General features: G+C 36.1%; 3 protein-coding genes across 3 annotated transcripts; 2 read left to right on the top strand and 1 right to left on the bottom strand.

Annotated features, from left to right (window-relative positions):
* Positions 1 to 2,502: 2,502 nt before the first annotated feature.
* LOC146385267 (CD209 antigen-like protein A) lies at positions 2,503 to 7,238 on the top strand. Its single transcript, XM_084929975.1, has 6 exons — positions 2,503 to 2,624; positions 3,997 to 4,086; positions 4,607 to 4,663; positions 5,521 to 5,663; positions 5,753 to 5,853; positions 6,044 to 7,238. Exons 1-6 carry the CDS (start codon positions 2,507 to 2,509, stop codon positions 6,189 to 6,191), a joined length of 657 nt encoding a protein of 218 aa, XP_084786101.1. The 5' UTR covers positions 2,503 to 2,506; the 3' UTR covers positions 6,192 to 7,238.
* Positions 7,239 to 14,839: 7,601 nt separating this feature from the next.
* Positions 14,840 to 16,373, bottom strand: LOC146385266 (uncharacterized). The gene is made up of 4 exons (XM_084930895.1): positions 16,186 to 16,373; positions 15,957 to 16,043; positions 15,662 to 15,862; positions 14,840 to 15,576 (listed from the first exon to the last, which is right to left on the bottom strand). Exons 1-4 carry the CDS (start codon positions 16,253 to 16,255, stop codon positions 15,563 to 15,565), a joined length of 372 nt encoding a protein of 123 aa, XP_084787021.1. The 5' UTR covers positions 16,256 to 16,373; the 3' UTR covers positions 14,840 to 15,562.
* A 2,112-nt stretch (positions 16,374 to 18,485) lies between these two features.
* LOC146385265 (uncharacterized) lies at positions 18,486 to 23,138 on the top strand. Its single transcript, XM_084930894.1, has 8 exons — positions 18,486 to 18,646; positions 18,778 to 18,867; positions 19,096 to 19,158; positions 20,607 to 20,666; positions 20,744 to 20,806; positions 21,736 to 21,878; positions 21,992 to 22,092; positions 22,233 to 23,138. The coding sequence occupies exons 1-8, from the start codon at positions 18,514 to 18,516 to the stop codon at positions 22,375 to 22,377; spliced, it is 798 nt and encodes a 265-aa protein (XP_084787020.1). The 5' UTR covers positions 18,486 to 18,513; the 3' UTR covers positions 22,378 to 23,138.
* Positions 23,139 to 24,338: the final 1,200 nt, after the last annotated feature.

The raw sequence follows: 24,338 nt of genomic DNA, 5'->3' as shown, positions 1-24,338 counted from the left end.
AATGTGTCAGTGGCATTTACTGTACTATGAATATAAATCATGTATTCTATTTAGATGTTTAAACTGTACATTGTACTTGCATGTCAGACTATACTGAAGCTGAAACTAGGATCATACCGTGCAAATAACTCTAGTGACTCCTAGTGCCAGTTTCAGAAAAGACACTCTATGGCCTAAAATGCTAGACATTTTAATTAATTCACATTTGCTCTTCTAAACTGCCTGATCGAATACATTAACTTAATACAATATTTTAAAAAGGTTTAAACGTTTATTTCTTGTACCCTTTTTTCGCAGTGGCAAAATTGGAATTAATACTGTCATCAAATACATAAATACCTGTTTAGTAATTGATTCTGAAATACAATTAGCAATATGCACCAGGAGTCATTGCATGAAAAATCCTGGGACACTTGTATAATAAGGAACTCTTTTTGCATTTTTTAAAAACCCTTCAATTTTTAGACACAAACCCCCAAATTTCCCGTAATCAAGCTGTGGGCAATAACAGAAAAAAATTAAATAAAATTATAAAGTTTCATTTCAAGCCTGTCCTTCTCATCCTTAAGTCTTGTTATGTTGTTTAGGATGCAAACTGAATGTTGCATCCTCAATCTAAGCGTTAAAGCATGTCTTGCTTTGGAGATAATTGCAACTCACAACCTTTTTGCATGTACTATTTCTTTGTCCTCGTTATACCTCATTTTTCACAGTCATGCTCAAGGAAACTTGGACATGTGCACCTGAGCCCAGTGTGACTGTTGGAATTGCACAGTTGATGATGTGTGTTACATCAGTCTGTTACCTATACACTTCCACTTCCAAATAATGCAACATCAACCATTAAGTAATTGGTTTTCACTGTCAATGTTGACACTAAATTCAAACGTAAAAGGAGTCTTTTGCTGTTTCACACTGTGGGTTCTAGTGATCAGCTGAGTTTTGTGATTTGATTGATGATTAATCGTAGTATTCATCATGGTATTCTTAATCATCTTCCTTGTTTTTCTGTCTGTGCCTCCCTGTGTGTCATTCTTGTTAATCATTTGGAAAACTGAACTACCATTACCACACTCTGTTGCTTCATCAGGAAGATTACGTAGTCTCAGCTTTGTCATCAATCACTACGAGTTATGCAATGTTGGAAATTTTGGTTTGTCACCTCAAGCATTACCATTCAAAACATTTTTATTGTTGCTATTCTTTTCCCACATGGCTGCATGACTAAGAAGAAAAATCTTTGCCATTTATTTATTTATTTATTCTGCGGCCTCACAACCTTTTTTAACCACAACATTTTTACTGCCGTCGATGGTACTGTTAGTAAATGGCATCTACAATTCTGCAAACAAACATTTTAATAAATGACCCGGTGTTTCTAGTTTTAAAAGACTTAAATACATTAATATTAAAATGACTTGCTAAATATTATCATGTTTAACAAAACGAGTAAATGCTGTCCTTAATTATAATTTGTATGGTCTTAATTTATCGCATATTATTTGTCATTATGTTGAATTGGGCTTTTCACAATATCAGGTTTCACTACAATTAAGATATCGCTATGTGTCTGAAAAATATAAAATATAAATATAAATGCTATGAACCACACAGAGGTTGGTTTAGATTTGATTGGGCAATATATTGTCGTAATAAAAATTAACCAATGGGCTGCTATCAGTGCTTGTAGGGCCAGTGCACAGTTGCCCTTCAAGCCAGCCTGTAGCCTGTATAATTCCAGGCTATAGGCTGGCTTGTAGCCTGTAAAAAGTGCAAAATATATATAATGACTCATTCAATTCAATTCAGTTTTATTTATATATACCAAATTACCAGTCCAACCCTATTTATGGGTTACTTTAAAAAAAAAAAGAAAAGAAAGAAGGTTCACAAGGTATTACAGGAAGCAAAGGAATTGATTAAATAAAAGAGAAAACAGCTGCACTTTAAAGGCTCGAGGTACAATTCTGCATAAATTATTCATAAGCAATCCATAAAGGTTAGTTATAAATATATTTAAAATAGATTAAATCACTGAGTCCTCCAAATTTGACCACCACCTCATCCTGGATCAAACTCCTATGGTCCCTCCCGCCGGTTGTGGATGCATAGCAGGGCTGGCCCATGTGCCCTGGCTGATCATCATCAGGAAAGGCCAGACTACCAGACCCACTACCACTGTTGCCTTTTCCATAGTGTTCTAAAGAACTGCTTTTAGCATTAGTTTTCCTTGGGAGACCCTATACTACAGACAAACTGCCACCTGCAACAAATCACTATTAACTATGGCAGACAAATCCCCCCCCCCCCAATAGAATTACTGGTTTTGGAACACTGGGTGTTCCCCCAGAGAAACTGGTCCATTGGAAGTGGGGGGTGAAGGGTAAAACCTATGTAATACTGAGCAAAGTGAAGGACAGAAAGAGGAAACAAGCAAACAGAAAAGTATAAAAGAAGAAGTGGATTCTACATCATCACTGACACTCTCCAGGCAGTTGTTTAAAAGATGGCAAGAGTTGCCCATAGAGAGCAACTAGAGATTACTATGGATTATGCAAATCTGCCTGATGTGTCAGCCAGAAGTCGCTCTAATAAACACAGTCAAGGGGCTCCTGCTGCACCAGGTAAGAAATAAATCATTTTTTCTTTAATAGCAACGAGAGAAACACATTTTTAAAGGTATATTTTAAATGAAGCAATAATTGATGTAAACATGTTACTGATGTATACATATTTTGCAATGAAAACTCTTACTGATCTAATATGCTAATTGCTGTTTTGTGAGCTAATAATGAGCTTTTCTCTCTTCTGTATTTATTTGGGCAGCACGGTGGTTAGCACTGTTGCCTCATAGCAAGAAGGTCCTGAGCTCAATTCCACCATCAGGCTGGGGTCTTTCTATGTGGAGTTTACATGTTCATCCCGTGTTTGCGTGGGTACTCTGGCTTCCTCCCACAGTCAAAAGACACGTAGTTAGTGGGAATAGGTTAATTAGGAAAAACTACATTGCCGATAGATGTGAATGTCAGCGCGAAATCGTTGTCTCTGTCTATGTGTTAACCCTGCGACATACTGGCGATCTGTCCAGGGTGTACCCTGCCTCTTGCCCCAAGACAGCTGGGATAGGCTCCAGTGGCCCCTGCGACCCCAAACAAGGACGCGAATGGATGGACCCAAATGAATGGATGGACCCAAAACCCAAAATTCCTAGAACTCAACTTTTTTTGAATGAATGAAGAAGTCAGTGCCACCAAAATTTGAAGATTTTTTTAAAAAAAAACAAAAAAAACAAAACAGGAAATGTTTAGAAACTTTGGCAGAGTGACAGCAGAATGTAGAACTCTTCTCTACCAAACTATCATTTATGAACATAACTAACTGCTGTTGTGCATCGAAGTGAATTCTAATTTAATGGGTATTTAAAAAAAACAAAGACATAAGTTTTATTATGTCTTTGTAATGCTGGGGGTGGAGAGTGAACCAGGGTATGGGATGTATAGCTATATACAGAGCAATTGAGTAAACAACAAAAATATTTTCACAGAACTGCACAGAAAAACAATGTAGACCATCAATACTACAAACGCATAAGCATACAGAAACTTGCATCGAAGGCGCTCCTGGGTTACAGGGAAAGAAGCGCCATACTGTGTCCATCTTCTGCATTCTGTTCTCTCTTTCCTTTGCAAAACCACTACACATTCTTACACCACCATGCTCGCAAATTGATGTAACTGTTTCAAGTTTTACAGTTGTTTTTACATAATTCATCCCCATAATTTTCAACTAAAGAAAATTCATTTATAATAACTTTCCAAACAATCATTGTTTATACTGCATATTCGCCTAATATTTAGATGAAAACATGGAAATGCAGATATCTTTCAGCTTTGTGAGTTTGTCAGGTTTCGATGAGTAAGGTTAGCCCAAAATTCTGTAGACCTGTTTCTTTAAAGAGGCTACTTAAAGAGGACTTTTTATATGGTTGTGTTGAAGGGAGAAAACTAGCCAGACTGGTTGCTGTTAGCTTTGGACTCCTGTGTATCCTCCAAGCTGCCGTCAACATCTCCCTGCGTTTTGCTTTCTGTAAGTAGCTTAATTAAACGTTTACACACTTTTTTTTTTAAATCAGATATTGGAACAGAGTACTGCCCTAGTTTAGTTTTGTTGTTGTTCTTTTATCACTGTGTACATCATTGATTAATGACAAGATGAAACATTTGTAATCCTGTGTCTAGTTTTCATTTAGCTCACTAATACTGAGGGCAAGGAATTGTAATACGTACTGTTAGAATTAATAGTTGTTTGACATTCAGACAGAGAAAAAAGATTTGGGGAAGTTTAGATTCAAAAACATCAAGTCAAAATGCAACCAAAGAACCCCTAAAGATTGCGTTAGAAAAAGAAAGGGACTTTCCAGTTAAAGTCATGTTTCAGTTTGTGAGTACCAAAAAACTCAAAATAAAGCCATAGTCATGAGGTACTTACATTTCACTGTGACACAAAATGTTTTCCAGTATCGGTTTGAAGAAAAAGTAATTTTAGGCTTTTTTTGTAGGGAGGGCTTGTCTTACATTCTGTTGACAACATGTTTCTGCTTTTGCAGACAGTAAAACATCATCTATTAAGACAGTGGAGACCGAAGAGCTGAAAAACCTCACTGGTAAGCATGAGTTTGTAAACTTTGTAAAGAGGCCTTTCATACACATATATGTATATATACTAAGGGTTAATAATATCAACACTTTGGTATACCTGGGTATCATGTAGGATATATTGCAATAAATGAGTCTTTTTTTTATCGCTAATCAAATTAATGCAACATTCTCAAGCTGTAAATGATATTTACATTCAAATGGTTACAGCAGGATTTTGTTCTGTGGTAGGCGGCATGATTTTATTCACCATCTAGAGTTAAATGAAAATTTACACCAACTTAAACTTAACATGTTACAGCGTTTTACTTCTCACTTTTTGTATTTGATTATTTTTACCCTTGCAAGGCCCTTCCTCATTAGCAAACATTGTGTAAGTGCTGTAAGCAAGACTTACAATACTTAAAGGAGATCTATTTAGCTCATTTCCAGCTTTATAATTCTTATTCTTGGACTCTGCTTAAATTGCTGTGCTTTTCGCAGTCTATAATACCTCTTAGGCCTCTTATGTTCAGCATTCTTGCGACCTCTTGGTTTATCTTTTATTTAAAAAACAAACACTTTCCGTTTTAAGAAGACTCAGAGCATTTGAACTGTGACCACAAAGGCCCTGGGTTGACCTTATTAGGAATATCATCTCTAAATGACAACATACTGATCACAGCAAATTAATAAATAAACAAATAAATAAATCAAAGACAGCCTCTGAAGTCTGATAATTTTGCTTAAAGAGATTTTTTACATAAGCTGACTATTTAAAATGTTCTAATTTTAACAGGAGCCGAACTTTAGAATAAAACTGTTAATGTAAATGTATGTGTTAATCTCTGAAATATTAAATGTTGTTTTTTTTCTCCAACAACAGATCAATATTTTCAACAAGGATGGGTCTATTTCCGCCCAAGTTTCTATTATATTTCTTCTATTGCGAAATCCTGGAAAGACAGTAGAGACGACTGTTTACAGAGAGGTGCAGACCTGGCAATTATCAACACCAAAGAAGAGCAGGTTTGTGAATGTGACGTAATAATAATGGAAAGAAACTCATAAATACGTGATTAGTTTCAATAATTAATTATTTACTTTTGATTTGCTAGGACTTTACAAGAAACTTTAAAAAAGTTATGTGGATTGGACTAACTGAGACAGCCATGAAAGGGACATGGAAATGGGTGGATGGGACTCCACTGAGCAAAAGGTTTATACATTATTGTTTTATTCTACTTTAATCAGTGGCAAAACTAATGCCCTCACATATTGTTGTGCCAGATTAGAATACTGCAGTTTATTTATGGAAGCTATTTGAATTTTCTAACTTTTTAACTTGTCCACATTATAGTGAGCTGCATGGATCCTGGATTAAATTCTCTGTTTTGTTTGTTTTTCAGTTACTGGGGACCTGATGAACCCAATGGTTTTGAAGGAAAAAATGAAGACTGTGTCGAAATAAATTTTTTTGATTTCGAAAACAGCTGGAATGACATATCATGTGAAAATCAAAACTTCTGGATCTGTGAAAAGAAACCGGCTTCTTAAGTAAGCCAGTAACATCGTGCAAATACACTTCCTCATCTGAAGGCTTAAAATCACATTTCATGTACAAATGCCTGAAAGCTGTCTCACAATCCTTTGACTGCATACTGCGTATGTGAGCAGTGATATTGCATATGTGCATATGAATATGTGATATTGATGAGATAGTTTTGCTGTTTTTCAAACTCACACACACAATTTGTGAAGTGCAGTAAGTTTAATCACACAGTTCAACATCTTAAATGATTAAAATAACTAACAACTACAAAGTCTGGTTGGTATGTTTAATTGTCTGCCATTTCTCTTTTTACATGTTGAATTTTCTTTGCTGCATAAAAAGGACGACTTTCACAGCACTCTTACAAATACTCAGAACAAGAACTCACCGAAGATCTAAGAGTTGTAGATTGAAGTGGAAGATAGAAGTTGAGAAAGTCTCTCGGATCCATTTATAAAACAACTGCAGATTTCAAGATAATTGGTTCAAACAAATGTGTAAAAGTACAAGTTATTCCAAAGTGTAACCACTTTGCCAAGGTCTCAAAATAGACCTACACGCTCACATTTAAATGTGACAAAAATGCAAGAAACTAAGAAATCAGGAACGGCACAAATTGTTTTTTCAAAGCACTGTATGTAACGGTCAATAAATGTATTTACCAATAATCATGCCTCTTCTGTCCAAATGCAACCTTGAAAGATTAATGCATGCTCTTATAACCTTTCTGCCATGTACTTTTTTATCAGAATTTGCCAGGCCTGCATTGCTTGCTTACGGCTGGTGTAAAATGCTGCAGCTTGATTTTTATGTGGTGCAAGCAAGCAAGATCATGCCACCTCAAATCTTAGCCTCCCTTCACTGGCTTCCAGTTTGTTTACTAATCTATTTTAAAAGGCTTGTTGTGGCCCCTTTTATCTGTGCCAGCTGCTGGAAACATATGTCCCGTCTCGTTCTCTAAGATCAGCAGACCAGATGCTTTTGCTCGTTCCAAAGATGCAACACAAACTCAGAGGTGATAGACCTTTCACAATTTCACATCAGACTTCTCCCTTTGCCATTTTTAAATCTCTTTTGAAGACACACTTTTACGCCCTGGCCTTCGGACCAGTTGAAAAGTTCACTGTCATCTTGAGTTACTTTTTGTGTACTCCTTTATTGTTTAACTTCTACTGCTGTTTTGTGTTTCTATATCTGTTACCCTCCGGCCTGTGTTTGTCTTTTATGTTTGGTGATATTGATAGGCCATGGTGGTGTTTTTAAAAGTGCTTAATAAATAAAGTAATACGGTATTGTATGGTATATTTAAAATAGAAGCGGCAGTCATGTAGCTGCTGCAAACAGGTTAAACAGAAAAAGACAGTCACCTTTAAAAATAATTGCATCAGTCATCAATTTCCTGTTGAGCAGAGACACATACATAATTGGGCCTCTTTTAGAAGGTGTTCCTTATTAGAGTATTAGACAGGCACTCTCTACAAACTGTCACCTTCACATCAGACATCGGCAGTTCTAGAATGGAAATGGATAATATCTATGCTAATGTTGACGGATTTTCAGGAAAACACAGCAGGAAGAAGTGGGAGACACACGATTCACAAAATGTTTATGGTAATGTGTTGCTTCACAACCAAACTGATGCTGCACCCTCAGGTAATACATCTGTTGAGGAATATAACACATGTGTTTGAAAACCTGATTGAAAGTTTATGAATTTTTGTGATAATTTTCACCCAGGTGTTGACTGACGTGATAACACTGCAAAGAAATAATTGTTAGATCCAGCACATAGGTTTAGAAACCATTCGAGTCAGCTTAGAAGTGTAATTTTTGTGACTGGCAACCCCAGAAAACTATATGTACTGACCAAGTTAATACATACAGTGTATGAAATAAGGCAACAATATGGTATGTCATGCATGTAAGTGTAAATAATGCAGTGTAAGTACACAATGATTTGGTGACTGGGTTTGAGTTAGTGTCACAGTAAATCTTTTCATGTACGCTTCTGCATTGATCAACTTCTGCTGAGGTAAGTGTGCAAATATGTGGATAAATTTAGAACATGACTTTTTAAAAAAGATGATCATTTTTGTTCTTTGCCCCACATTAAAGAAGAAAAAGCAAAAAAGATTAATGTGGTCTAACTTTTTTCAGCCCTGTACTAATGACATAAAAATGATGTAATAATTAATTTCATATTAAAAAGGTAAAAGATAAATGAATAACATGTGATTACCAAATAAATACCCAAGAAAGCCTACCAATGATAACTTCTGCTATCAGTACTATCACTATTAGTCTAACATTTATTAGGGGAAACACATTCAAGTGAATGAGATGAAATAATTTAGCAATGCCTAGATTATATTTGGGTAACAGTATCATAGCTAATAATAATACTGCATTCTATTTGTATTTGGATACAAATAGTAAGGTAGCCTCAAGAGAAAACTGAAACCTGCGCTGAGGTAATGAAAACCACTGTGTGTACTGATGAAGGCTGTGCTGGCTTTTATTCTCATGTCAAAATTCAACTCACTCTAAGTGATGTGATGTGTTCTGTGATGTGAAGCTTTGATAAAATGTACATTCATTTGGAAGCAAACAAATAATACATTTCTGGTTTTCTTCAGCATCTGGACATGCAAAGAAGGATTCCTGCAGAGCTGCTGTAGTGTTTCTGGCTCTGTTGTGTCTTCTCCTCCTGGCTGGACTCATTTACATGGTTTTCTTATGTGAGTATTTTTTGGTATGCTGATGATGCCCTAAGGAGATAACTCTGGTTGATTTTTTTTTCTTTATTTGTTTATGTGTCAAATGCAGATACCAAGAGCAACTCTGATTGGAAAATGGAAAAAACTCTGTTACAGAACAGTTACAACAATCTGACTGAAGAAAAAGACCAGTTTCAGAACAGTTACAACGATCTTTCTAAAATAAAGGACCAGCTAGAAAGTGAATATAACTCCCTTAGTGATCAAAGTAATAAGTTACACTCCAGTTATGAAAGCCTTGAAAATCAAAGACTCCAGTTAGAGACAAAATACCAAAACCTCAGTGATCAAAGACGCCAGTTAGAGATAACATACGAAAACCTTTATAATGAGACCAGTTTCAATAATCTGGTTCAACAGATAGAGCAACTACAGACACGGCTGGAGTCCATGGCCAAAGCCAAAAATGATAATCAGTGAAAGCTGGAAGATTACTATCTTTCATCTCCTCTCAACAACGAAAACACTAATTTTAACTGGGGAAGAAAACAGAAGTCTATTAGAAGAAACAATAACGGCATATGTTCCAGTTATCTTTAAACTTATATCATTATACCAAATTACGTGCAGCAGCTTGCAAAACTTCGGTAATATCATAACCGCTAAATAACCTTTGTAATAACTGATGATTTGATTTGTTCATAAGAAGAAAGAGTTGTAATTAAAAGCTCCAGAAACAGCAAGTAAAATGGACTTTGTGATGAAGTCAAAGGGAGAGTTTTAGAAAATAAGCACAATACATAAAATTAAAATTTAAGATGTGACATTAAACGGTCTTTAGTGATTACCGTCTTCCATTCTGTAAATACACTGCTCCAAAAATTAAAGGAACACTTTTTAATCACCATATAGCTTCAATTCAATTAAACTTCTGTGATATTGATCGGGTCAGTTAAGTTGCAAATGGGGTTGTTAATCAGTTTCAGCTGCTTTGGTGTTACTGAATTTAATAACAAGTGCACCAGAGTGGCAGCAAAGAGTCAACCTACTCAATTCAATTAATAATTTTTGATATAGCTCCAAATCACAATAACATTCAAGGTGCTTTATATTGTAAAGTAAAGACCCTACAATAACACAGAAGGGTTTTACAGCTTTTAAGTTTTTTGCCTTCCTCGTCTTCTTAAACTGTCGCCCCATGATCGGAAGGTTGGGGGTTCGAATCCACTGAACGGCTACCCTGAGGTACCCCTGAGCAAGGTACAGTCCCTACACACTGCTCCCTGGGTGCCTGCTTAGTGGCTGCCCACTGAGTGAATGGGTCAAATGCAGAGAAAAACAAGTAATTTCCCCACGGGGATCAATAAAGTATACATTATTAGTATTATTAATACTGGTAGTAGAGGTCAATATTTCGAGCCTTAAGCGGCTGCACAGAAATCAACACATGCCTTTGCCAGAAGGTTTTCTGTGTCTCCCAGCAGTCTCAAGAGCATGGAGGATTTTCCAGGAGACACACAGTTACTCTTATGTGTTTTGAAAGTCCCCCTTTGGTTGGCACACACTTCTGCATCTAAATGCATAATAACCACTTTCCATGTGTTTGCATCTGCACTGTACATATAAGCATAGATTTTTAGTAGGGAGCATGATAATTTACAACATGCAACTCAGTACTGCTGCTATCAGTAGCTAGATTAGACTTTATGGGAATATCTGGATATTGAGTTGATATAGACTTCAGAGGGACTTTTCTTAACAAAGACTCAAATTAATTAGTCTTTGTTTATATTCTTGTCTTATATTTTACCCCCCAAAAAACTTCATTACAAAAAATTTGTGTACTAAATACTGAATAACAGAGTCTAAAAACACATTTTGTTTTGTTTTGGGGGGTTTTCTAAGCTTATAATGATGTGTTAGGCAAGAAAAGTATTGTCTATTATAATATTTGACTGAAAATAAAACCGCTTTGATGGAGCTTTACTTCAAATTGTAATTTAAATTGTAAATTTTTTTGTCCACGTTGACTTATGGTGTGCTGACAGTGTGTATGTTAGATTATTATTTCTTCAACAGGAAGGTCAGTGTTAAGACTTTTTAAGTTATCAGTTGTAAAAATTAACATTAACAATTAACATCTTGTGTCTTGTTGTTGTTACTTTTTCAATACCAGCTTTCCTGTTTTAATATAAATATATCAGCCAAAGTTAGCTGTACTGCACTGTATGTGTGATGGTTCATGTGGAAATAAAATCAGCATTAAAAAAAACCCACATTATCTGTATGGGTTAAAGTGGGCCAGAAGGATCCAGAATAGTATTCCAGCACCTTCACTTGAGTGAGTTATATAAATTTGACTGGAAAGTTTAACCATATGACTTTGAAATTATTATACTTTTATTTTATTTATGTATTTTTTTTTTTTTTTTTTTTTTGCTGCTCCCTGGCGTTGCATCCAGTTAGGACACTTTGGAGATATTTACTAAGTATTAAAAATAATGACCTCCCAGCGCCAAAACATCCCTTTTTCCTTCTCATCCACTGTGATGCATTTATGGTGCACATATGGTACCTCAGCATGTAGCTAGCTCTGCTGAAGAGCATAAACAGAGTGGCAAATTATTTGAAAGACTGATTTACAAACAGCTCAACAAATATGACCTAACACAGAAACAGTTTCTGTGTATAGCTGGTTAATGTGCAGCTGCTGTATTTATTTAGTAGTAGATCAGCAGGAAATCGCTGCATCCTGTGGTAGAACAGTGAACCAGACCCTCACCTACTGTGGGAGGGTTACTTGTCTTTGTTGCCTTTAAAATAATAAATGATTTGCCGTTAAACCACAACATCCACAACATGCTAATGCCGACGGAAGATGGTGTTAGATTAACATGATCTTTGATTCACTTAACTGCCAATATAAATCAGTCTGATAAAATGGGTCACCAAAGGTAATTAATTCCACTAACTTCCTCTTGTCAGTCAACTTTATGAAAAGCATTTTTAATTAGGTATGCAGCTCTTGAAGGACAACTGCCCAGCAGAGTAAGACTGACTAAAGATGTGGCTGTTGACCATATATACAGATATTTAGACCGTGAGACTATAACACCATCACAGAAACAGGAAAATGGATCTTCAAATACAATTTATGAAAATGTATATGAGACCAAAACTTTGTGAGTGGACCTGCTTTCTCAGGTAAGGAGTCTTTGTCAATTTGGTCATATTTGCCAAGAGAGAAAGCCTAAGAATATCATGATCAGGTACTGGCAAGACCCAAGAAGCAGACTTTGTGGTCAGTACTCAGTTAATTGAACTTTACTATCAAGTAGGGGCTAGTGAGTGTGGGGGGTAACGGGTGCTCTGTCACAGAGGAGGGTATAAACTAGAGTGGTCTTAATTGGCGGGGAAGCAGACTATGGGTGAGAAGCTAGGTTAGACAGGTGGAGTTTCTGTGGTTGCACAGGTGGTGCAAAAAGAGAGCAGATTTGTTGGAGATTTTACCGGCCTCAAGGCCAGTAGGCTGACTGAGCCGGCAGACCAAAGTTGAAGCTGGAGGTGCTCACAGTCTAGTGTTTGGATGGAGATTTTTTGTTTTGTTTTGTTTTCATTTCTGGAACTTGTGTTTCAGCTTAAATAAAGACTTGTTTTAATTTGATTCCCTTTTTTTGCATCTAGCATTTGGGTAATCTTGACTACTGCATTGGTATTTGAAATATAATCATTTTTTAAAGACGAATAAAAAGTTTAATTACAAAAATATTTAATTTCATATTTTAAATGTATCGTCCTTCAGAGGAAAAAAGTAGGTAGTTATTCAAAGGCCTTATACTTTGGTCATTGGACTTTTATCCAGCCACTTCAAGGGCTCATCTCTGCCATGTAAAATGATCCAGTAAAAGATATAAAAATCTCCATCCAGATGATATATGTATGTTTATGATATATGTTTACATAAAGAAAAGTGCTAAAACCCCTTAAAATAAACTTAAATTACTAAATAGCAATGCCCCAATGTCATCATTAACTTCATAACTTTAGCATAATTAGTTTATCATACAAATTAGGTTTTCAAATCCAAATAGTTGCCAATTTTGTGACATACTGAACAATCAAAGAAGTGTTTCAGAAGAACACAACATCACATCATTTGATGGCTGTTGTTTATGTGCAAAATGTGAATTTGTAACATTTGCTGTCAAATAAATATAGTGGAGTAGATGTATTTTCTTCTGAGATCTGGTGAAATACATGACTTGAATTCATGTTTTAGCAACATTACAAATGTATGATTTGTTAATGTAACTCTTTCTTTAACAGTTCCTTTTGTAGGGGAGACCGGGGATAGTTGTAACGTGGGTCAGTTGTAACACTTCCAATTTCTTCAATCAGGGCTAAGTTTCAAATGATGTGATTAATCCTGTGCATGCCCAACTCAGTTCTGCTATCACATGTGAAAAATCAGCACATTTTGTCAAACACAAACAATTTAACACAAAAAAACGTAATTTGTATGCCAAAAAGTAAGTTTTTCTACTTTATTTCAATTTCTAATAGCATTATCTGCTTTGCAGTTAAACTCATCAAACTTAAATTATGTTATTTGTATGTCTATGGGGATATATTCTGTGTAGGTCTTTAGTGCTAATGTTTTAGCTGTTGGCTGTAATGTTGGCTAGTTCATGGCTATAGGAGTCTGGGTCAGTTGTAACAGCAACAGTCTGGGTTAGTTGTAACAATAATGTATGTTACAACTTACCACACTATTACTTTAACTTATATTAAACAAGTTGGGGCAACGACATCAGCAGAGAGAGGTTCACTGGTCGCTTTTGTATATGCGGTTAATGCCATTGGCAACACAATTCCTCCACTGTTTGTGTTCCCACACATACATTATGCAGACCACTGTGTCAGAGATGGACCAGTAGGAAGTACTGGTAGTGGAAATAAATCAGGATGGGTGTGAGAAACAGATTTCCTCATCTTTCTGAAGCACTTTGCAAACCACACCAAGGTAAGCCATGATAAAAAGTAATGGAATTGCAATGCTGGTGAACAACTACATTTTTTCAGATTCATTGTTATGTTCAAAATTGGTGCAAGAGTTGTAGGTTATAATGCCCACTGAGCCAATGAGGCCAAACTCAAGGAAGACCAACCAAAATTAATGAAATATTCAGTTGCAGAAAATTCCATAATTTGTCTTTTTTGGGGGGTTGGAATATGTTCAAAAGCTAGATTTCTGCATTCTGTCACACACACACACACAGCTACATAAATGGCTCTAAGTGCATTCATGTGTTGAATAAACAAAGATTACATGTTAATGTTTTGTTAGTACCCTTATTTTATTGTGTTACATTTCACCCCAGGATATGTTACAACTAACCCAGACTATGGGGTTAATTGTAACATTTCACTCTTTGTGTTTGAGGCCATACCATGCAATGGGTAATTGTGCTGCAGAGAAAATAGCTGTACTATTTAATAGCCGAGACATGTAAATACTTTGCATTACATTTTGAATCCACTACCTTAAAAGAGCTCCAATTTACAGACAGAAATGTCAAAAATGTTACAACTATCCCCGGTCTCCCCTACTTGTTCTCTGTTAACTGTTGATCAGAACCAGGTTAGCTTCTTCACTCGCACAAGACTTTCTGCTTTCTGCCATTTTGTTCCCAGTAGAAAGGGGAAAACATCTAGATATGACTTCCCTCCAATGATAAGGAGGCTGCTGAGATGATGCTCCACTGCTCAGCTCTGTGAAAGTGACAAACAACCATTCACAGCCTTCACAATAATGCGCTGAGATGTGCTTTAGAGAAGCTTTAGGTACAAAATGCAATTTGTTAGTGAAATTGACTGTACTACAAAGATACAGTTCTATAAATATAAACTTTCTATTCTATTTATCATATCTTTGACTTCAGAGACTTCTAGTGCAGGTGTAGGAAGACACTATAAGGTCTAATGTGCTGGAAAATAAGAAAAAAATGTGAAAATATTCAGTGTTCTAAACTGCATGAAAACATTGGTTTGTTAGGTCGTGTGGCGTGCAAAGGTTAGGACCCAAAAGCAGGACACAGATGGCAGCCTTACTAACAAAAAACAAGCCATTTTATTGAGGTTAATGTAGAAATTCAGGGCGTAAGAAAGTCCAAGAAGCAAATGAGAAACAAATCCAAAAGTCCGACAGCCATGAGGAGACAAATAGACAAGAAACTAGTGTGAAATTTAACAAATAGGACCCCAAACCTTCATAAAGAAAAATAATTTTTTAAAAAATACAGCTCACTTTGGTAGAAATGATGGATGGTAAAACAGAAATTATAATGTAAACCATGAAGTAAAACCAGACATGAACAACTCAATTTAACAAGAAATTCTCTTTCAGAATAATACAGACATAAACATTTCAAAGAATAATTAATAAAAATTATAAAAAGAAATTTTTAAAAACCCCAAACAGAAATCCAAACTGTAATACAATCACAATCATTAACTGCAAAAGTCAAAAATGTTGGACGATTAGCTTAAAACAGATTATAGACTAATAATAATAATAATAAACTTTGTTGAAATAATACCAAAACCATTTTAGAGAGAAACTCAACTGTTTCATATGAGCCGCCATTTTTCTAATTATACTATGAGATGAAACCTAAGAGAGAAAAGATGAGCGTGAGATCAGAATACCACAATTTCTTTTGCAAGAACAGAAAAGAGGAAGAACTGAAGTTTCTCACCATTCTGCCTCTTCTTCTCCTCCTCAAGACTCTTTATGATGTTAAGGAGCTCTTCATTTCTCTTTTCAAGCACGCTTCTGTCTCTGTTCAAAGCAATGATTCTTTCTTGTAGTTCGCTACAAGAATTTTGGTCAAAATTTCCTGGTTTTAACTGGTTGTTGCCACATAACTTTTTTGTGTGGGGTGAGTCATTCCCCTCGACTAAAACAAAGAAAGACAAGCGCTGAACAAATGAAGTCAGTTTGTGGATATTTTTTCTTTCTTTTGAATTTCATAGATAAGGAATGATACTCACATGTGAGGCGTAAAGCAAGATTGAGAGTGGCTTGTATGACACACAGCACACCAAAGCTGAGGAAAAGCAGCTGAAGGAGTCGTCTCTCTGAAAAATCGACATCATTTTTAGTATGTTGTAATATGTGAAGTCTATTCTGTTAAAACATATGCCATTCACTGCATTCATATCTATCTATATATATATCTATATATATATATAGATATAGATATGTCATTACTGTCATTACCTTTATTATTGTCCATCCCGCATTTCCCATTGCATCTTTGCAGCTCATTTCTAGTCTCCATTTTCTCCATTATCTGCAACACTCTGAAGGCATCAACAGGAAAAAAAACTTCAGTGCTGTCTGATCATTGAACTGTTTGTCCTCTGTTGGTGTATTTCTTCAGCAATGACGGGTGAGGAAATATACTCATGCATTATGGTTAACAGATTTGGAAATGGTAAAAATAGGGGAAGCAAACTGAAAGTCTAACGAATGATGAATCTAAGCCTTAAAGTATGTTGTCATGCTCAAGGGCACTTCAAATTGGGGAACAAAACTTTAACCCACCTGACGTATACATATCCTTTTCCACATAATGTCATATCTGCCATTAGGTCAATTTTTTTCACAATCACTGCTGACACTAAATTCTCTTCATCATGTCATCTTTGGCTGACAACTGTACATTGTTTGAATGACTGGGAAACGATAAATGGTTTTTCAACATATCTTACAAAAAACATGTTTAATATATGTGTCATGGTCCTAAGTCTGTGACCCAGCATTTGTGTTTGGACTTTTGGTTTATTTAATATTCTGAGGTTGAGATTCTGTTCCTTATGTTGGTTACTATAATTAACCCTCTGTTTAATATTTGTATTCTTAGGCCGCATTAGTTTTCCTATCTATTCTTTAGGTTCCCCCCCTGCTCCACGCCCCATGTGTAGTCATGTCTGGTTGTTTACATTTACAGTGTGTCCCTCGCTCTCTCTTTGGTTTGTAAGTCACATCTCAGTGCTTGTTCCCCTGTCTCATTAGTTATTGTCCAGCCATGTTCCTCAGGTGTTTCCTCCCTGCTCTGATTCACTCATGTCTTTATATTGTGTGCATTTTCTTGTGTTCGTTGTCATGATCTCCCTCATCCCCCGCAGCTGTGTATTTGACTCATTAGTGTTCACTTGTTTAGTTCCTAGTGTTTCAGAGGTTTCCTGTTTGGGGCAATCGTAGGCTCAGTTCCCTAGTTTTCCTGTTTCCTCAGCCAAAGAGAGACAAGGCTTCCACCACTGCCGCTCTTCTCGTGCAGACCAACAACCTGCGACAAGAGTGTGTCTGCATCACTTTCCCCTCAAAAACTGCCAGGTATCACCACCTGAATAATCTAAGACTGTTTGTGTTTCTCATCCTTCATCCCTAAGTCTACTGCTTCACCTGTTCCTGCTCCCATGGTGGCTTGAACCCAGCCTTCCCCTGCACCTGTACCTGTTGCTCGGGTGAGGGTGGCTGGGACCCAGCCTGTTCTTGTCCATGATCCCAGAGTGGTTTAGACCCAGCCTTGCCAAAAGTTGAATAGAGTACTAAAAATTCTACTTAAGTACAGTATTAAAAGTATTTGTACTTCATTACTTCCCTCCTTTGCTGCAAATAAACCCCATAATTCAGAAATTATTGGTAATGCTTGGGAAAATAATTACTGGAAATCTTAATTAAAATGTTCAGGCACCTCTGATGGAGAGTTGTACTTCAAACAAATTTTTTATTTAAGCTTGTTAAGAACTATATATATTAAGAATAAACTCTGAAGAATAAACTGAGGAGCCGAACATTTAGAATGACAAATTAACTGATGACAAAACTTACAAAACCTAACATAATGCTCTGGAGGTTTCTTACACTATGAATGTGTTATGATTCATTGATTTTTTAAATTTGCATTCTGTAACAGCATACCAATTTTGTGCTTTTGGTGAAGTGAAGTATTAACCAGTTTGCAGCGCCACTTGCTGTGTGGATAACAGTGTCTAGAGTAACTTTTAAGGTTAAAGTTTATAATGAACCAAATAAAGGTCTCCATTATAAAAATTCAGGCAAATTATAAGATGCAAATAGATATATAGAAATATCTCTGTTTCTTCTGTTCACATAACTGTTTTAAAATAAATGTATTTATAATCAAACTAACCAGACAGGCAGTAACACAGCCTTAGGAGACAAACATGAAAAAACAAATATTTTTCTTTTGAGTAAGTACAACAGATAAAGAAATGATGTTCTGATAATAGAACGTGTGACAGAAGTAAAGGGCGTGGATGGTAAAGTGTCATTTTGATAAAGTACTGATTTTAAAAAAACAAACAATAAAAATTAAAAAACAAAAAGACAGGAAATCTGCTGCTTGCTAGACACTTTTATATGCGTCACTTCCTTCCTGTCCAAATGAGGTTAAAAGTGCGATGACATTTCTTGAAAAAAAAAAAAAAAAAGACAAATGAGGAAGAAAGTATTTTCCTGTGTAAGCAACTTGAAAAACAAGGCACAGTGACTAACGGTTGTGCAAAGTCACATCAATTTATGTTAAACATGAAAGGCCATAGAGATGAATCTGGTATGGTTCTGGATATTAGAAACCTCAGCTCTGAAGCCAGGAGTGTTGGCTTGAACCGGTTCACTGATGAAAGCGTTGAAGTTGCTGCATCTGTGTCAGGTTAGACACAAATGAAATTTTTGTGTTTTTTTACACTTTTTAGTGTGTGTAATGAATGTGTGTGTGTGTGTGTGTGTGTGTGTGTGTGTGTGTGTGTGTGTGTGTGTGTGTGTGTGTGTGGTCCTTTACAGGAGGAAAGCTGCATAAATGGATTGCTGGGAGCTTTTGTCTCTTATGTATCCTACAGGCTGCTCTCAATGTTTCCCTGCGTCTGGCTCTGCGTAAGATGGCTTTAATTATAACTTAAAGACCTTTTTCTCATGTTAATAAATGTTGTTATTGTGGAAACAGACAACAGAATGGTCTACCACCACTGTTGCCATCTTATGTATAAATGATGCATGATGTCCCTAAACTAGTTTATAGTTACGGTTATTTAAAAGAATAGTTTTAAAGAAAATGTTGTGTTGGGTGGTCATAATCTGATATTTTGCTAATCTCTACACTAGGTACTGATGTTACCTGTGAAAATCGAACTAATGTAGAAGACAGTTTGAAGAAGATCAACTTTGGTAAACATCATGGGGATAAAAGCCCTCTAATAGTCGCAAATAAATGCTTATTAAATATTGTGCACACATAATTTGTCAGGTTTTATAAATGCCACATATTAATTAAATAAAGCTGCCAGAAATATGGATAAAATTTTACAGTGTGCAAATAAGCACGAACTATATACACTACCAGTCAAAAGTTTGGACACACCTTCTCATTTAATGGCTTGTGTTTATTTTTACTACTTTCTACATTGTCGTCATTATCATCATCATCATCATCATCATCATCATCGTCATCATCGTTTACGTATATATCACCTTAAAAACACGCAAGGCTTACCAAAGAGCTGAATAACAGAAATATAAGAGATACAATAAGAATAATAAATACGATCAAATAATAAACATTGTAAAAACAATAAAATATAAGTAAATACAAGTCAGAGTCAAAAGCCAGTGAATAAAAATGCGTTTTTAATCTGAATTTAAAAACCAGCACTGATGTTGATTGACTAATGTGAAGAGGAAGATTAGATTGTAGATACATACTGAAGATATCAAATATATGAAGCAAGATATATGGAAGAATGTAGGAAAGAAAAAAAATGATAAAGAACTTGATGTAAGTTTTACATTTTAGATTGCTGAAAGTAGCCGCCCTTTGCTTTGTTGACAGTGCTGCTAACCCTTGGCCTTCTCTTACTTAGCTTTATGATCACCTGAAATAATTTTCACTTCACAGGTGTGCCTTGTTTGGGTTCATTTGTGGAATTTCTTACCTTCTTAATGGGGTTGCGACCATCAGTTATCTTGTGCAGAAGTCAGTTTGGTACACAACTGACAGCCTATTAGAATTCATGCTATAGCAAGAACCAATCAGTTTAGTTGGACCAGCATTTATTTTTCAACAGGACAATGACCCCAAGCACACCTCCAGGCTGTGTAAGGGCTGTTTGACCAAGAAGGAGAGTGATGGAGTGCTGCCCCAGATAGCCTGGCCTCCACAGTCACCTGATCTGAACCCAGTCGAAGAGATGGACCGCAGAGTGAAGGCAAAGGGGCCAACAAGTGCTCAGCATCTTTGGTAACTCTGTTGGAAAACCATTTCAGGTGACTACCAGATGAAGCTCATCGAGAGAATGCCAAGAGTGTGCAAGTTATCAAAGAAAAGGGTGGCTATTTTGAAAAATCAAAAATATATAACACATTTTGAGTTATTTAACCCTTTCTGTTTACTACATAATTCCATATGTGTTCATTCATAATTGTGATGCCTTCAGTGAGACTACAATGTAAATATTCATGAAAATAAAGAAAAACCATTAAATGAGAAGATGTGCCCAAACTTTTGCCTGGTAGTGTATACTTTCATACATTTATGCAATACATTCAGTTTAAAATTATATGTTTTTATCATGCTCTGCTTATGTTTCAAGTGTTGGTAAGCTCTCTAAAAATATCAGCTTTGCAGGATTCTATGAATAAGGAGCGAGAAGAGCAGAAGAGGCAACTCGATTATATGGGTGAATACACGTGTTTCCATTAGTAATCAGAAAACTGGCAATGTATGTAACAGCTCGTCTCGCTTATCTTATGGCAGCTTCACAGCTGAATTTCCTGACAAAAGAGAGAGAGGAGTTGAAGAGGAAGCTAGAGGACTTTGGTAAGTGTGAGCATGAAACTCATACTCATAACATGATCATATCGTTTTCTTGCTACCAGGATTGCACAACCACTTATTGGGTATAGGTGAAAATGCTCTTTATGATTTCCTTACTGTACTGCCTTATGCAGAATTTTCTGTTCTCGTTTTAGTCATTGCTGACATCGCTGTTGGGTTTTGTTTAGTTTCTGTTCTTCTAAGTCACGTCTGTTTTTGTACTTCATCTTTCTATGTTCCCTGGTCTCCCTCCTATCTTCCCTCTGTGTCAGGTTCATTTTATTTTCCCAGTTCTGTTGTTTCTACGTGTTGTGTTGTGTTTACTTCCCCATCTCATTATATCAGTTGTGTCACCTATCCCCTCGTTATCAGGAAGATATATTGTGTCTGTCTCCCTCTGTCTATTGTGGCACCATCCCTCAGCTCTCATATCTGTGTGTACCCTAGCTCTTTACCGCCCTCCTCCAGGTATCTTCTAGTGCTTTTGATCTTGTGTAGTTTGGGCTTTCATCAATAAATGTTCATTTTAAGTTTACTCCTTCCTTCTATGTCTCTGCATTTTGGTTCCACAAATAACCAGCTCAAACAACAACACATGACAGGGGATATACCCTTTCACAGCACTATATATACACAAATGGTAAATGGTAAATGGCCTGCATTTGTATAGCGCTTTTCTAGTCCCTAAGGACCCCAAAGCGCTTCACACTACATTCAGTCATTCACCCATTCACACACACATTCACACACTGGTGATGGCAAGCTACATTGTAGCCACAGCTGCCCTGGGGCGCACTGACAGACACAATACCAAACAAACACATTCAAATGAAAACTATGTTGTATCTTTTAACATTTGACACTTATTTCACAGGTGTTATTTAGGTTTGTACAATACTGTAACTACAGTTCATTCTTTCTTCTCATGAAAGCTCACTATGCGCAACAAGGTTGGCTGTATTTCAACGGCAGTTTCTATTATATTTCTTCAATCGCGAAAACTTGGCAAGACAGTAGAGATGACTGTTTGCAGAGAGGCGCAGTCTTGGCAATCATCAGCAACACAGAAGAACAGGTATGTTCATTTATGATATAATTAGATAACAGAGTGAAACACTTAAGTAAAACAAAAATGTGTGTGACATCATTTCAATGGTTGATTGCTGCATGTTTATGCTTTTGTGTAAGGAATTCATAAGGCTGCAGCAGAAGGTAATGTGGATTGGACTGACTGACAGAGAGACAGAAGGAGTTTGGAAATGGGTGGATGAGACTCCATTGACGGCAAGGTTTCCACTTTAAAAATTAATCAAATTAAATAATTCCTCTATTTACATTTTTAGATTGTAAATATCAGGAAATTGCTGATTTTAAGTTGTTTCTAATTTGCATGTGTTTGCGTTGCGATTTTGTCCTCTTTATCTTTCAGCTTCTGGTACTCTGGGGAACCCAACAATTTTAACGGCAGAAATGAAGATTGTGTAGTAATAAATCACAACTATGATTATGAAAACAACTGGAATGATGCTGCATGTGAAAACCTAAACTTTTGGCTCTGTGAAAAAGACATGTGAAACATGTGGGTTACAGTTTTGCTTTGTTCCTGCTAAATAGTTTTAATAAAATATCCTGCATTAAAGAGGTCTAAAATGTGAATGTTCCCCTTTAAGCCCTTTGTGAAACAGTAAAAGTAAAGATCTGTGTATTGTTATATCTCACTCAAGTGTTCATACAGGTTAATCAGGACTTAACAATTAACAGATCTTTGGGGCCTTCTTTCCAGGCCACTAAATCTTAATCCAGTTAAATTCCAAGTGCACAGATTATAGAGAAGAACTGCTGATAGCGGGTGTGATTTGTTTTTGACTGCAAGGCCACCCTGGCAAGTACACATTCAGTGGAAGCAGGATCGACATACAGGGGACCCTGGTCCTCCAACTAAAATACTATTAAGTATGTTTATACAGTGTAGCCATGTCAAAAACTGTTTTTACAAATGAACTCATTCTCGCAGCTGGAAATACTCTTAAGCCTTGCAGAAGCCAGAAAACAAACTCACTGTAAATTAATTTGACAATTTTCTGCCATATTCTCATGTGGTGCAAATCGGACATTACCTGGTTTTTATTAAAAGTTTAAACTTGGGAATATATTTTCCTCAATGTGGCCCCTAAGATAAAATGACTTTGAAACCTCTTGCATAGAGGAACCAGGGACCATGACAAAAACTGACTCAACTAACAAACCATAACTTAAGATAGAACTACAGCAAAGCAGGAAGCTGTGTGCTTAAAACTGCAGATGCTGTCAAAAACAAAAGAAAGAAAGATAAGGAGGTTCGCTATATCCAACAAGGATGGATATACTTCAACCACAGTTTATATTACGTTTCATCTACTGAAAACACCTGGAATGACAGCAGAGAGGACTGTCTGCAGAGAGGGGCAGACCTGGTGATTATCAACAGCAGAGAGGAACAGGTACAGTATATAGGAGCAAAATCTGTTTCTGAGACACAAAGACAAAAGTGTAAAACTCAGATGTATTTTATATTATTGTTTATTTCTTTTTCTGTGAATAAGAACTTCATAAGAGAGTTTAAAAATCGGACATGGATTGGACTGACTGACGCAGAAAAAGAACAGACATGGAAATGGGTGGATGGGACTACACCTACCATCAGGTTTCACACTTTGTTTGTTACATGACTCTTTCATAAATTATTATTGGTAACTTGCATTTTAAGATAAAGTGTAGGTGTAAATTCTTGTCCTCGTGTGTAGTTGTTTGTTCAGTATACCATGACTTCAGTGTCAGTATAAAATGGTTAGTCTTTTTTTCTGTTTTTGTGTTCAGCTTCTGGGACATCGGCGAGCCTAACAATGTTGGTGGAGGTGAAGATTGTGGAGAAATTTATTTCTATACAAGAGAAAACTCCATGTGGCAGAAAAAATGTCTGGATTTGTGAAAAAAATTTATAGATAATTTAACCCACCAGAAAATATTAAGATGTAAAATCATGACAAATAAATGTAGTCATATAATATCACCATTCATTTCAGGTAGTCAGCTGATTTTAAGTGAAAGCAGAGAGGCAGAAGAAAAGACAACCAACATAATACTTTGTTTATAAAGTTGGTGTGCAGGCTGTTGTCTGTATGTTATACACAGAAAAATATTTAAATACTGTTCAAATTATGTGATTATCTTCTTTTTATACATATAAAATTTACCTCTGTTCCAGAGTTTTCTGCCATAAGTGGTACAAAAACTTTCCATAAATGTGTTGGCAGCACTGATTTGCTTTGAGCAAACATAATCATGTGTGTTTGCAAATAATATCAAAAATATTTTGTTCAGTACATTATAACAGCAAAGACTGTTTCTCGAGTTACGTGTGACAACATGAGCCTGGTTTGACTTACTGGAAAACAAGTATATGACTTCAGTATTTTGGAAATTAAATGAGGAAAACATGCAATTACCAATGTGGAAGATTGTCACAGTTACCATTTTTTAAGGGTGCCAGAAAAAA

The sequence above is a fragment of the Perissodus microlepis genome, chromosome 6 (assembly GCF_051167445.1).
Source record: "Perissodus microlepis isolate ML-2025 ecotype Zambia chromosome 6, ASM5116744v1, whole genome shotgun sequence".
NCBI lineage: Eukaryota > Metazoa > Chordata > Actinopteri > Cichliformes > Cichlidae > Perissodus > Perissodus microlepis.
This window is presented reverse-complemented; position numbering and strand designations above follow the sequence as displayed.